This window comes from Mya arenaria, chromosome 16 (genome assembly GCF_026914265.1).
Source record: "Mya arenaria isolate MELC-2E11 chromosome 16, ASM2691426v1".
Classification (NCBI taxonomy): Eukaryota; Metazoa; Mollusca; class Bivalvia; order Myida; family Myidae; genus Mya; species Mya arenaria.
In genome coordinates, this window is record NC_069137.1 from 47880691 (window position 1) to 47897405 (window position 16715).

The 16715-nt window shown below is 32.8% G+C and overlaps 1 protein-coding gene across 1 annotated transcript; it reads left to right on the forward strand.

The window, feature by feature from the left end:
* The first annotated feature begins 1676 nt into the window (after positions 1-1676).
* LOC128221740 (uncharacterized) lies at positions 1677-8642 on the forward strand. The gene is made up of 7 exons (XM_052930341.1): positions 1677-1785; positions 2149-2183; positions 2622-3078; positions 4371-4408; positions 5462-5622; positions 6964-6999; positions 8489-8642. The coding sequence occupies exons 1-7, from the start codon at positions 1754-1756 to the stop codon at positions 8510-8512; spliced, it is 783 nt and encodes a 260-aa protein (XP_052786301.1). The 5' UTR covers positions 1677-1753; the 3' UTR covers positions 8513-8642.
* Positions 8643-16715: the final 8073 nt, after the last annotated feature.

Sequence of the window (16715 nt, forward strand, 5' to 3'; positions counted from 1 at the left end):
TGCTACGATATTTTCAAGCTTTTCGATATTCCCGAATAGGTTTAATACTATATTTTAAAGCATATCGATATTCCTGATTGTTGGTTTGTAGCTTTGTTAACAAGCATGTCGATATTCCCCATCATTAAGGTGTAATGTTAGTTGTAACTATACTCTCATAAAATTGATACTCCCGATTGCCTTCAAAAGTTTGATTTCCCGTGTATTTGTTTGTAACTATATTATCAAGCACATCGATATTCCCGATTATTCGCTTGTTATTGAATCATCATTCATGTCGCTGTTCCTGATTAAATGTTTGTTACTATATTATCATGCATACCGATAAACCCGATTACATATATTTTACTTTATCATCATGCATATCGATATTCCCGATTATTAGTTTGTAACTTTATTAGCAAGCATATCGATATTCCCGATTATTAGTTTGTAACTTTATTAGCAAGCATATCGATATTCCCGATTATTAGTTTGTAACTTTATTAGCAAGCATATCGATATTCCCGATTATTTGGTTTGTTACGACACTCTATCAAGCATATCGATATTACCGATTATTTGGTTTGTTACTATACTCTTTCAAGCATATCGATATTCCCTATTATTGGTTTGTAACTATACTCTATCGAGCATATCGATATTCCCTATAATTGGTTTGTTACTATACTCTACAAGAATATCGATATTCCCGATTATTAGATTATTACTATACTCTATCAAGTATATAGATATTCCGGATTATTGTTTTGTTACGATACTCTATCAAGCATATCGATATTCTTGATTATTTACTAGCTACTATATTAAAAAGAATATCGATATTTGCGATTATTAGTTTGCTACTAAAATATCAAGTTTATCGAAAGCATATCGATATTCCCGATTATTATTTTGTTACTATATTATCAAGCGTATCGATTTTCCCGATTATTACTTTGTTAATATATTATCAAGCATATGGATATTCCCAATTATTTGTTAGTTTGTTACTTTATTATCAAGCATATCCATATTTTATATTTTTATTTGGTTACTATATATTATCATGTAGATCGATAATCCCGATTATTAGTTTGTTACTATATTATTCAGCATATCGATATCCCCAAGTATTAGTGTGTTACTTTATTATCCAGCAAATTGATATTCCCGATTATTAGTTTGTAACTAGTATCAATCATACCGATATTCCCAATTTTTAGTTTGTTACTATATTATCAAGCATCTCAAAACACTGAAGTGTGTGCCAATTAATGTTTTTTGAAAAACAAAGTTTATGATTTATTTTAACTGCCATAAAACAGTAGCAGCATAAGTAGACTGAGCCTGTAGATCTCGATTGCTTTCAGCATAAGGCCATTGCTTTCCACTAGAATATTTAACTAAATAAAAGAAAAGCTTTTGAATTATGTTGTTCATTCAAGCGACGTTTTGGTGTTCACAAATTGCGCCCTTAATTGACTTTTAACATAAGCCATTTACAGAAGAGGCCAAAATAAATAAGAACAAGGCAAAAATAATGGTATCGATGATAATTTCATCAAACCAACAACAAAAAAAGATATCGTACTTTAGTACTTCGGGTGGTTGTATATGGAGAGTGAACTTGGATAAATTCATGCTACATTTCGTTCCAGATTGTATTGATTCCACAACCCAACCAGCATATTCTGAAGACGAAAATGCTCGTGACCTCCTTAAAATCGTGTTAGCCGTTGTTGGTACACTCTGTACAATTATTACCACAGTTATGACCATTGTATTGAAATGTTGTGAAGCAAGGTAAGACAAAATTACTATAACGTTCATGTTTATTTTAATGCCATATGTTTTAATATATGTTTATTTGCTACATGTGTACGGAAAGGGAAGAATAAAACTGCAATAATCTAGAAGCTTTCGATGTAAGCAAGTTACTCCATTAACACGATACCTTTAAAATGATTTTGCCACGTTCAACACGTTCATATATGCATTGAAATTTACAAAACATCATATGTGTAATCAATGGTATCAAAAGCTACTTTTGTTAAGAATGAAGGACTGTGTTATTGTGAAACATAATTGATCTGCCAAGATTTCTTGTAAAACTGCTAATAAGGCATTTCGGGTTATTGTTTACAGCATGTTTTCGTATGATTTCAGTAAGAAAAAGGACGAGTCTTTAAATTTGAAAACAGGTAAATTGATCTTAGATTATTGAACTGAGTAATGTGTTACCATGAACTGATACTTTGTGTACACACTCATGTCCACGACAACTGTCTTACCTATTATCATAGCATCAGATTTTGGTTAAAACATTGCTTTTGAGATACAACCGAAACTCTCTATGCCGAACTATGTTTGATCGATGTCCTGGATACATCGAAAAAATAAATAAACTTGCTATTGGGTTAAGTAAAACATAATATTTTGCATTTCGGTCTTACATAATCTTCGTTATCTCGAAGTTATTCCCGAGGTCCCAACGAATTCGACATAGCGAATTCTTACCCTAGTTTTCAAATGAAAGTGTATGTATCAATTAACTAACTATTATGATCTTAGTAAATATTTGTTATATAAACTTTTTACATGACTTCTCTTAACCTTGTCTTTTGGTTACTTTTTTGCAGATGCAAAAGTCAAAGATGAACCCAACACTGAACATATGAAGATAGATCATGACCAACACTCGAATGATATCACATCAGAGCCGATCCTAGAGACACCAGTTACAACGACAGAGCAGGATACTGACGCGAATGATATACAGTCAGAGGGTGACCAACACACGAATGGTAAACAGTCAGAGCCTAACCATGACACGAATGGTAACCAGTCAAAGCCTGACCATGACACGATTGGTATACAGTCAGCGCTTGACCAAGAAACGAATGATATCGCACCTGGGCCTGAACAAGACCCAAAGGTTATGACGTCGAATAATAACCATGACATGAACGATATTGAGTCAGAAACAGACAATCGGTCATTTGCCATTAGACATTGGAAGATAATAGCTATAGCCTTCGGTCTGGTGTCTGCTGCGGTGTTTGTTGCATTGATCGTTGTTTATGTTACAGACAAAAGGTAAGTTATAAAACGTTGACTTTATTTCATATGTTCAAAAGTTCGAAATACGCACCCAGTTTCTGTGTACATGTGATATTTTCTCCAAGGTCAATATTTTGTTTAGGCCACGCTATATTTATTCGTTGATTAACTTCATCGGACGAATGGGTTTTCTGACTTGAAACCCCTGCATTAACGATAATCTGAATGCAGGATGGAATCACGTTTTCAAAGACTGAACTTAATACTTACGATAACACATACAAAAGGTGATCAGTTAGTTATTTTTGAAAACAGTTTGTTTACAGTGTCTTAAAATATTTTTCAACAATTATTTTAAATGTGTAAAACGTTATAAACAAACATATTATTTTTTATATAATTAAAGAAAATCAGATTGTTCTGACCTCATATATTAAAAGCATACATTAATATACATAAATGAAATTCGGCGTGCATTAAAGTTTTGGATCACACCTCGTATTTCAGTCATGACATATGTCACGTATACAGGTAGAGGAATTTCATTTTAATATTAACTTGGAAATGTATGCGATGCTCTCTTCATGAGTTTCATTGCTTAAATATGCTCTTTCTCAACGCGATATTTGTTATTGTACTTGGTTGTTCTCTGTTTAGTAAATAACTTGGAACTTGATCATTACCATAAAATCAATGTTGGCGTTTCCTTAGCAAATGGATGCACATTCCATTTTGTCTGGAAGACCATGAAAATAATATTATCAAAACATTACCTCCATGTAAATGTGAGGATAACACGTTTTGTTTTACTGAGTGAAATGTTTTTGCGAAGTGGTCCTTTTTTGTTTATTGAATGAGAGTACTGATATTGAGTGGGTCTGATAATAAAAAATAGTTGGTATGGTGCTAATGCATTCAACAACATTTGCTGTTATTCAGATCACATATTGTATATTCTGGCCGTTTTTATTTGAATGATAAAAAGCAATTGCTGGCGCCTCTTCTTTGTGCTATCAAAATGTATTGCATTGGTGTAAGCTATATACCCATCTGGTTCCAAAACGTGTGTGGCTTGTGTTTTTTGTTTGCAGGTTATTATGATAATAATATTGGCGACCATAGTTGTTAAACAATGGTTTGAGGTATAACCGTTTAAAATAGTTGTGTACTCATTTGATTTTATGAGCATGAGTTTTGCTTCCTTAGTCGATGCAACCTAAGAAATCCATGGAATGCAAGTTTAAAACGTATATCCAATTTATTCATGTTCCTCATTTACCTGACACAATATGACAATTGTTGTTGACGTATATGCTTTGTTTTTTAAGCGATTCGTCTCCGACACTGACTGATGGATTAATTAAAGGTATGATAATTTTTGAGGGACTTATTCTAAATAATAGCAATTTAATATATTTGTGTTAATTTATTAAAAAGAACAGATTGTAGAATTGCCGTGCAGAAATGTCTATGTTTTGAGTTTGAACTCTATATCTTCGGGCGTTTTTAAATCAGAATCATTAATTCTAAATATTAATTCACACTCATTTAGTTTCAATACCTATCAATGACGTCTTTCAGATATGCAATAAGGAGGAATTTCGTAAAGTTCGTGAGCCTTCGTTGCATTTATTAAATGTTATTTGAATCTAATGTTAGATCAATATTGGAGAGAGTTACTTTTGATCGGGGTGGGGGGAATCAATTTTTGTAGATAACATTTTCTTTACGTTTTGAACGGATTCATGAAGCCCAAGGAATGTTCAGGAATCAATTACAAGATGGCTTAATTAAACTTTCATATTCGATGTAACTCGATGTGAATGATTGGTAGACCTGAATACCTCATGATACATTGTAAAATATATGAATGTGATCATAACATTTGCTTGGAATTTATTACATTACGAAAATCGATGTAGGCAAAGCGTCGTCTTAGAACGTAAAGTTCAAAGCTAAATAATTTTCATAACATGGGTTCGATTTGAATATCGAAGTAGAACGGAATAGTGTATATGTGTCACGGATGTGCATCCATTTATACATATAACCTATCCATTGTAATAAACATGTGTCCAAAATACAATAACAAATCCAGCATTGATTGTTAAAATTCACCTTAGAGGTTCATTATAAGGAGCGCGAATTTATTTACATACTTTGAAATGAAAAAAAGAGCTTACTAAATGTAACCCTGTGCTAATTTGTAACCCACCGAACCTTGGGATACGAAGTAAGCTCACGTTTACTCAAATAGTTATAGCGCACAAACCTCTTTAATGAAGGGTGGGCAATCGACGGAGATCTTACGTCATAATGTCGTCAGCTTTGTTTATCCATGTCGTTTCCATTATTTATATCGATGTTTTGTTGTAATCGAATTATTTATATACACACTTTGCTTTCACAACTACCACAGCTGAGACCAATCCCACCTCTACAACCATCTCCCTGCAAACAACGACTACAGAAACAACGACGATCATGCAAAGGGGAAGAGCAATGACGGACTGGATTATTTCTACCATTGTGTGTGGCACAGCCGTGTTGATTTACATTAGCGTCTTTATTTATTGTTTGGTATGTACAACAAATTGTTACACCCAATTAAGTTTAGTGGAGGCAATACAATATAATTTTTGAGTATAGAACGCGTGTTTCATAGTTTGTGAACTGGTATGTTCAAGTGTTCTTTTTGCGCAAAATCAAACTACTTCAGATATAAAATATACAATATAAATAGGGTACTAAAGTAAAGAAAGCATTGTGACGGATATTCCCTTTACAAATCGTGTATTATATTTATTTTTTTTGCAAACAGGTTCTTCGAATGAGATTTTGTCTTTCAAAAATCAATGTCGTTATGTCTCCTCAGAAATGCATTAATCTGTTAGTCCTTGAATGTCTTTGTGTAGTTTTTATTGGGAAATAATGCAGTGTACATTGGTAGACATAAGGTATCACTGTGCGTTCTGTGTTGTTTTCTTTAATCTTTGATTAGTATGGTATGACATGTACAGTATGATGTATAAAAGATAGTCCATATATATGCGTGGGTAGTGTTGTGTAGCTTTGTAGAGTCCTAAGTATAAAGTGTCATCGGAAATGTATTGTGTAATCCTTAGAGTATCCCATGGATGCAATTGTGAAGTGGCATGGTGTCTTTGGGTAATTATACGATGATGTTACGTTATCAAGTTGTGTTTTTGTTAATTCCTTAAGTGTCCATCAGATGTCATTAGTTTGTATTGGAATGTCTTTTGGTGGCCCTAGATAGATATATGGTAGTTCTATATTTTCCTTAGGAATCCATTGCGTTTATTATTGAATATAATTGTCTAGTCACAGGAAGTCCTCGTGTATCGGAGGGGTATCCTTGGGATGTCCCGGAGTGTCCCTGACCTTAATAATTGTGTCCTTGGTTGCTCTTATAAATACTTTATAAATTCGTCAGTGTGGTTTTAACGGTATTTTTTGTATTTTTGTATTGGCCTTGGGTAGTTCTGAGGTGTTTTGTATACTCCTAGGATACAAGGTGTAGGCAAATGATAGTCAACTTGACATGGAGTAGTTTTTGTGCATATCTTGGCATTTCTTAATTGTTCTTTGATAGTCCAGGGTTTTCCTGCATCAAAGCTTTAGGAGCGATCTTCTAATAGATCTAGCTGATGTTTGAAGTTGTATCATGCGTTTTGTTGAACTGAATTTTGCGTCAATCCAAAGCACTATAGAAAGAGTACAACCTGGAATAACTAAACAATTGAAACAGGTTATGTGTATTCCAGATTAGCTGGTGCATCAAGGAAAATATATACAAATACTGAAAACAATAAGATTCTAGCATTTAACAATAGGAATGAATAACATAATCACAGTGGTAAAGGCTAAATGACTCTCAGTAATTATGCCTTATATTTTCAGTGCCGTACACGTGAATCAAAAAGAAAGGAGCAAAGGGTAAGATAATAGCAATAACTTTTATCAGTGTATGTTTCTTTGCAAACGGAATGTTCAGCTAAGATGCAAAAATTGGTATCACTTTAGAATACCTCTTTCTTTAACCAAGCGTTTTTTCACATATCATAGTTTGCTATGTCAAGCTGCTTGTCAACGCATGTGTATGTAATGTCTTATAGTGAAATATGCAACACCGTAGACAATTTTCTTTCTTTAACTTGTCTCTTGTCATCTTGTCATCAAAAATAAACACAAAAATTACGAATGTGTATTGTGTGGTTCTTAAACACAAACGATGGTAAAAAATCGATGACAAAGTGTTCTAAAGATATAAAAGGTACTCACTGTTAAAATAACCTCTTGAACGTTGTTTTGTTGTGCGTAGTCATATGACTTTGTCTGCCATATTACAAGATCTTTCTGATTTTAATAGCTAACATACATCTTAATACATTGATATTAATCTGACAGAATGATCTACAGTGCCATACTGTTTTAAAAAGAAAAGAGGCACCTTTTAATCATTGTTACATTAACGGTACTTCGACAAAATTAATCAAATATATTGCTTTCCTATTTGATATTTTCGTGATTTTGGATTTAAAAGTAACAAATCAAATTCAGTGTATGATTACATTTCACAGGAAATATATATAATATAATATTCCTATCATTTAAGGAGTATTCGACTAATATTTTAAAACATGTAATTATAAAAGACAAAAATGGAATTTATACTTTTTATTGTATATTATAGAGATTAATCAGTGAAATGAAATTGATATTTCACTGTTTCAAACAGGGAAAATGTAATTAATAGATTTTACTGTTAAGACATGTTAGCCCTATCTCACGTCAAAATCAAACTTTTGCGCGTACAGCACTTGGATACAATTTCAATGACAATTTGAACGTTTGCTTACAATTTGGCGTCCTTTTCTGAATAAAAATGCAATGAAATGCCATTAAATATCCTTTGTATGCATGAGTTAAACAGATAAAAGAAAAAAAACTTTGCCATATAGTTCACCTCGTCAACATAAATGTTTCAGGTTATTTCTTTAAAGACGCATTTGCATTCACCCTTACTGGCATTATGCTTTCTTCGAATTAACTATTGGTTCAACTAACCTCCAACAAACAATTGTTACAACAATCAAGGTTATAAGCAGCTCCTAAACACAAATAGCCATCCGTTCATTATGCTTAAGGTTGGTTTATACTAATTTATTTTAGCTCGATTGTGATGAAAGCTGATAGCTTATAGAATCACTTTCGAGTCCGTTTCCTAGGCAGAAACCAGTACTGTGTCCTATTTGGGAGGCTATAAGAAAGTACCCCTGGTGGGGATCGAACCCACAACCTCTTGGGTGAGAGGCGGACACCTATACCACTAGACCACTCTCACCCCCTTACTTAAGGTTGATTCATAAAAGTTGTTTTAACCGCTTAATGCTGTAGTAATTTTTTATAATCTGTTACATTTCAGTTTACGTTAAATACGCAGCTATAAAAACAGTGAGATATTGGCTCGAGCTCCCAAAGACCGGCGAAAATATCTCGAGCCAAGCGGAAATATCGAGCCAAGCGGGATTGCTTACCTTCAGTTTAAAGAAATCGGTCCTTTAAATCTAGTTTGAGTCAACGAGGAAATCGAGCCAAGCGAGTTCGACCCAACGGGGTTCAACCGTCTGTTCATGTGATGATATCACGATATCTCTTATGCGATATCTGATTTATAAATATTTAGTTATCCATTTTGATAAATTGTTTACCATAAATTGAACAACATTGCGTCATGCTTGGTAAAAGTCATCGTCTTTAATCATTTGTTGATCGGATATTGTGGGACATTTTGACAGTAAGACATTCCAAGAGAATGAGAACAATATGTAATCTTATTTGTTTTAAAGGTTGATTACTACATTTTTATAAAATATATATAAAGCAATTACAAAGTCAGCTTCTGAAGATAGTTTGTAAAAAAAGGCTATCATTTAGTAATAATTTTAGAAATATTGTTAAAATTGTCGTAAAAGTTGTTTTGCCAGTAAAACGGACTATCGGAGCCGTATGAATATATTAAGTTACTTCTTGATTTAAACATAAAAGGTTTACGTGATACTTCAAGTTGACATTTTCTTCTAAATTTGTACTTGTTAGGAATAACATTCATCCATGATAACTTTATCCAAGTTATCAATAATAAATTCAATCATTATTGACATATTTCACCAATTTCATCCTCACAACGGTCACTCCACCCCCCCCCCCCCCCACACACACACACCCATTGCGTTTTAACCATATAAAGTACGTGTATTAAGCGGCCAACTGTCTAACGCGGCCGCGGTCACTTATTTCTGATCCATGAAGCCATATAAGCTGATAAGCGATCTTTGTCCCTTGTTACTGACACTTCCGCTAAAAAAAATTCTAATACAGAGCTTTTATTGCCTTCAGGTAATTACGAAAAAGAATGACAGCCTCGGATATTTCCGTATTCCATTGAAAATGCCTATAACATCACACGATTGCAATGCGTGTTTACTTATCGAGGAGTCATTTTTTAAACACGTTGGCAAATGTTTTAAGCAGAAATGAGACAATTAATAAAGATACTTGAATAAACATTTTTGATTACGAAGTTATTATCAAAAGTATCAACAAAGAACATCTGTTTTTATGAATTCACAGTTTGCATTGTAGCTTCAAGTTATTAAACGAGTTTTGATTTGTAGTCCTTTCAATATTAGTTTTCAAAGCATACTTTTTAGTAAACGAACATGTACATTGTGTTGTGCGGGTTATTATTTTTAAAGTTGATTATAATTGGCAGTAAGGCAAAACATAAGTGTTTGACTCCAAAACAACGTGTCAAGTATGTAAATTAGTAGAAAACGAACGTAGTGCAAATACAGAATCAAAATTTTGACGAACACAATTATTAAAACATTAGCTCTACAATGGTCACAGAGTGACATGCTTGACATGATATTGTCGACACATGAATTGACCATGCACTTAAGATTAATGACTGTAGTTAAGCAAACGAAAATGAGTGATTACTTTAGAAATTGAACCTGTAAGTATAACTTTGTAGTCTGATTTTTGGTCTGTGTTTTTTGTTTATCCTTTGAATAATCATTTAGCTACTGCATTCTATTCATGGTTTTGAAATAAAGTAGTTTAATCTACATTTGTTTTAAGGATTAAAGTACTGATGATACTGGTTGTGTAAGTGGTTGTTAAGATATAAGATCGATCTCCGTTTAAAAATGCTCAACTGGTTGAAATATACAACCTAGATTAAGTGGCCACCTGTCTTAAGCAGTCACTTTGACATTTTCCCTAAGGTGGCCACTTAATACAAGTTTGACTGTTTTTTATACAAGTGGAACAAATGAAATATAGACCTTCCTTTTGCGCTTAAATATGCTTGTATGATCGGGTATATGGACATAACTTTAATAGTTGCGGTATTGTAAATGTGTTATTGTACATATTATTAAGCGTTTCACGTGTCGAAGTTTGTATGAGTAAATCAATAGACAGGAGGATGTGATCCTGCTTTTTCAGAATATTTTCACATTGTTTATGAGGGAATCAATTCTCATGTGGGTTCTGCTTTTACAAAGGATTTTCATACTTTTTTCACGTCTATATGCTCTTATCAGCGTATAATGGTTCCACTCTGGTGTATATTCCAGTCATAGTGTTTACATTTATATTGTTACTTTCCAGTTATGGCTACTATATGGATGTTAAAATTCCGCTTTTATTCAGATCATGTCAGATACTTGATAAAAAAAATAAATATTTGTAAATGTTCTTTGTGTAGATTCCGCACACAGCGCATTCGATTATGTATATAGTTGTACAGTTATCATATTTTCATAATTATGTAGATCTTCGAGTACAGTTTGTTTGCTGATCTGTTATCAGGAAATTTGTAAATAAGAAGTGAGAATATGTATGTGTCACAAATGACTGTATTTAACTTAAATTTCGCAAGGTTTTTATGTTTTCGAGCACAACCGAGTTTATATTACATTATGAATTTAACTGTAGTATTTGTTATTGACATTTAAGAGTTGGTTTATACATATGTAAATTAATGGAAAGGTATAAATACAAACATATATTCCAATGCATGTATTTCACATTATCGGTACCTAAGAGCTTATAAACATCATCTCCTTTGTCTTTGTTGTTCATCTTTAGTTTTTGATTGTGTTTAAAATTTCAAATTAAGTGTTTTAGACTTCATATTGTTAAACTATTAAATGATATTCAGTTACTTTTATACACTATGTATTATACAACAGGGATGATTTCGAGAAATGTGTTAAAATTATCCCGCCAAGATATGAAACAGTCATTTTAGTAGTAAAAGGGTATTTTCAGTATCATACCATCGGCTGGTGAAACGACATAAGATCACAACAATTTTTAATTGACTAATGGGTTTATTGTTATAACGTTTTCTTTAAAAACAGTAATGATCAGCGATGTCATTTTTTAGACAACCCACTTTAAGACCCTAAATAATACAGCGCTAACTTGTATACACGATAAAGACATTGACGGTCAGGACCTCGACCCTAGACTTAAACGACTTTCTCTATAGCCATTTATCATGTGTACACATATATATTAAAACATAATATCGTAAAGATGAAGCTCTTTTAATAGTAATTCAAATAGATTTATACGCTAACAGCATTTATTTTTCGTTATAATAACATTAAACATAATTAGATGAAAAACATGATGTAGATAGAAACTTAACGAGCGTTCATTTTAACGTTTTTCTACCAAGTGACAACATCCAAAATGACTCGATTATAATTATTAGGCGCGTCTATTTTAGTGTCGTATTCACAAAATCACCATGGAAATTTTGCACCAGGTAAACCCATGCTTATTTCTAATCAAAGATGAACGATAGCCTTATGCCAGGTAAACAATTGTATATTTAAACGGCAGTTGAATAATGTCAAGTGAACAATGGCCTATGCAAATGACAAGTGGACACTGGCCTGTTAATGACAAGAGAACAATGGCCTATGCAAATGACAAGTGGACACTGGCCTGTTCAAATGACAAGAGAACAATGGCCTATGCAAATGACAAGTGAACAATGGCCTATGCAAATGAACAGTGGACACTGGCCTGTTCAAATGACAAGAGAACAATGGCCTATGCAAATGACAACTGAACAATAGCCTATGCAAATGACAAGTGGACAATGGCCTATGCAAATGACAAGTGGACACTGGCCTGTTCAAATGACAAGAGAACAATGAACATTTCAAATGACAAGTGAACAATGGCCTATTCAATTATCAATTGAACCGTAGCCTGTTCAAAGGTAAAGTTTGGTGTGAATACGTTAAAGCAACGGCCTATTCAAATTATTTCGAAAATAAACCAAACAGTTTGTAAATTACATACACATGGCCTACTCATTTGTTTTCGATAATTGTAATCACTAAAACCAAACAATGATCCTTGCACCAACTCCTTGGCTAGATTATTTATCGATACTTGTATGAACATAAACCAAGCAAAATGCATTGTATGTACAGCTGGAAAACATGACATTACCACCAAACAAAACTGATGTATTCCTAATATGTACTATGTGTAAAGACGATAGAGTTTCCGACTTTTTTAATCCGACGGGCAAATTTTATCTTCCACTTGTGGAGGTATATATTTCTACGATTTAATTATTGTTGTAATTGTTTATAATATGTTACGAATGTAAATGATCTTCTGTCACATATTTATATATAATGGCAAGAATGTTAAATGTTCTGAATAACAATAAACATTTCTGATTTGAAGCAAAAAAAGTCTTCTTTGTATTTCGACCCTGTATATCCGAGTACTTTTCTGGATCCCGAAATATTGGTTCAGAGTGTCAAGTCCGAATGGAAATTAAAGATTGGGGGAATAGAACTTTAAAATTGCTACAAGATTAGGACTCCCACTTCAAGACGAAAGGGCTCAGACCTCATTTCATACGTTCAAGAACATTGTAAAATGCTATCGACAGCCAATGAGATACAGATTTAATGGAGAAAGTTGACGACAACCATGGCGATAAATATGTACAGGTATCTATTGATATTTTGTACTGTTTTGTTCAATAAGAATTGATCAAGAAATGAAAGGTCTTTGAAGAATCAGAATATCAGAATCAGAATGTATTTTATTTGGATTTAAACATCTAGCTAATCATCCATAAACATGTAACAATATTATGTACAAGTCAATAGTAAATAAATACAAACACAATACATCAAACGTGTTACGTTAACCTATAATGGTATAGGATATACATCAGTATACTTGTATTAGTGTTAGTCAATTAATCTCGTCGCATGGAGTTGGGAACAACATGAATTTTATATTCAAGATTTGAATACTAGAAGACAGGTTCCATGTAAAATAGTGTCGTTATACCCTCGACTCAAATAAGTATGTTAAAGGCAATTCATAGAAGGAAGCATTTTAATTTTACGTGGCTTTTTTGAGATTGTCGCCATAGAAATCTCAATGTGTAATAGTATTACCAATCAAAGATTTAAGACTGTTATTGTATGTTTTCCCCGTTGTTGGGGTTTGAGCCCATGTTTTTTAACGTAATAATTTACTTATCTGTATATATTTTATTATGCAACCACTTGTATAGAAACGTTTAGGAACATTGCTTAAATGGCGATATTATGGACTATCGTTAACGAGATTTTATATAGTGCTTAAACATGTTTTCTCTTAAACCGTCTATAACCAGCACATTCCTTATTAATACGTTCAGCATTGTCAGCTATATCAGTTGTTACAAGGTTTTATTGCGTTTGCTTAAATTCAATTAAAATTATAGTGTTATTTTAAGTGACAAGTGTCATTTAAATTTAAATATCAAGCTCAGTATGAGCTGTCTTTATATAGCCGGATGTTAATCCGCCTATTAATTTGCACGGTCACTCTGAGTTGTGCCCCCACTTATATCGAAGCTTGGATCCACCTCTGCTCTTAAAATCTTTATATGTGTTTGGATTTGATTCACCTCGATACAAAATGAGTATGATACGACGCAGTAATAATGGAGGCGATAACCTAGCTCTTTTTAGTCTTGACACACCTAGAATAATGCACCAAAACGTGGTGAATACTGTTACAGTCCTAACTAGTAGTGAGTTTGCCCAGATTTAGTATGTTGCTTCCACACCAAAATATATGTAGTTTTATACCGATTTTTTCCAAATAAAACCAAATAACTCCGGTAATTGACTTCTTAAAACAGAGGTTCATGAGCGTCATATACTTGCATGTATTTTTGTATATTAGAAACAGGAGGGGGGGGGGGCATGTTAAACCGTTGAAATTCAAATTAATCAAGTAAGACATTGGCAAAATATCTTTGAAATAAGTAGGTGTTATGAAAATTCAAGGTCAAGTTAGAACCTAAGCATGTTTAATATGTTCGTATTTATTTTCCGATTAATATGTTAATTTGAAATACAGACATGATATCGAGTAATACAAAGCATATTTATAATTCACATCCATTTTTGCATACACATTATGGCAATGACTGCATTCAGGAATTATATTATGAAACAGTTTCAATACTGAACACCATATCAGGATAACTATTATACGACTGCAATGAACCATACTTGCAGAGCTTTCGAAACAATATTGTACAATGTAAGATAAGATTAGACGACAGATTATTCATCCTCTATCCAATTGGCTTATTTCGTAATAAACAGCATTAAAGTATGTGTGTTTTGTATAACATGGTTTGTCACTTTTTCTTTACAATTACTTTACTCTTATTACAGTACTGTGATTGGACGTGTATAATACAAGTATCATATATCTTAAGATAAACATTCAAAATGTATAAGTGATAAGTACATGGAGAATTCACGTATGCAGTAAAAGTGATATACACGTTAATAACTGTATTGCATTAAGTACTACAAAAAATGTTTAAACATAAAAAAACTCATTGTACAACAAATATCTCTGAAGTTGTATAAATTATTATATATCCAAGCTTTTTTGTTACGTAAATATCTACTACTTTCCCCATAGTGCATTACTACAGTAGGTTGCGCTTAACACGAAATGCCTTTTAAAAAAATGTGATAATACAATACAAGAAACTGAGGGTCAAGCCAAGTAGTCAAACGTTTAAGCAACAGCTTACTTAACATACAACGTCTAAGGCCTAAAATAAATCGAACGAGATACACTAATCGTACAAACATCACAGTTCGACCATTCATCCACTTGAAAGCTTTTATATCACATGCCGAGATTACAACCCTGAAACGGTCAGTGATAGACGAGCTGACTGGAAATTTAAGCTATTTGAATCGCGTACGACCAAACAATTGGGACAACATATATATTTAAAAATAATCATATTAATACCATGCGCCAGGCAATGACCAGACGCCTCTATTTCTTGTCTTGTGGCGCTATGTTTATGCCGTGGAGGATGTTTTTAGATGTAAGTATTGAGTGTTCGGACAAGGTCTTAATTGAAGCATTGACAGCTTCTCATATGAATTTAGTTCCCGTTGTATTATTTTTATGAAACGTTGTAGCTTTTTAAAATGTGATCATTCTAAACAGAACAATCTAAACATGTCCATTATGTTTGTGTATTTAAATCTTCTAACTGGGTAGATATAAGGGTCTAGTAATATGTATTCATGATTATTAACACCAATGCATATTAAAATAAAATAAAACACACACACACACACACACACACACACACACAACGCATGGACAACTATAACATTCTAAAATTATACGGTTTTATATGTTTTAAAATGTCACTGATATAAACAACAATTTCTTCTATGTGCCAAAGTCATAAACGACTGGAACATTAAAGTCCTTAGTATAAGTAAAACAACAACGTTAAACATCGTATACAACACGCTTATTCATATCCAATACAAGGTCATTGGGACATATAATATCCACAGCAGTTGACCACGGACAATATACGTATGTCTGTTTGCAATATTCATTAAGGTTCTACATTCGCCTCTGTCATGTCATTGTCTGACAACTTCACTGTCAACTCATTGATGACCTCAGTTCAGCTTCGAGCAAAGACAAACCTGAAATTATTAACCATATATATTGTACTGCAATCATGACAATGAAATAGAGATACATAAACATTATCTCATTCACTTACGGAATATTCCATTGCATTTTCTTAAACTGTCAACCTATTTAAAACCAAAGGTACTACATCAGTTATGAACTACTGTTAAATGGCAGTATAAACTTTGTTGACGACACAATACCATTAAACAAAACCAACAACGTCGAATCAAGATTTTAATAATTATTGAGAAAAAATATTTGATATCAACACAATGCATAATTATACTCCATCTGGGTGTGATTTCTCAATGCAAAAAAAACAAACGTTTGAACGACTAAAATGAAATTTATTTTTGTTTAGTTTTGAGGTTCAATATTTAGCAAGCATAATGATATATCCGTTGCAACGTATGTATCTGTAGTTAGGAGTTGAGCAATTATAACGAAAGAAGATTTTATCAGATATCCAATCAAAAAGCATTTGCATTATTCCGAATATGAATGTGTACAAACTGAATCTTATTTTGTGACAAAAGAGTAAACAATGTACATTGGCTTTT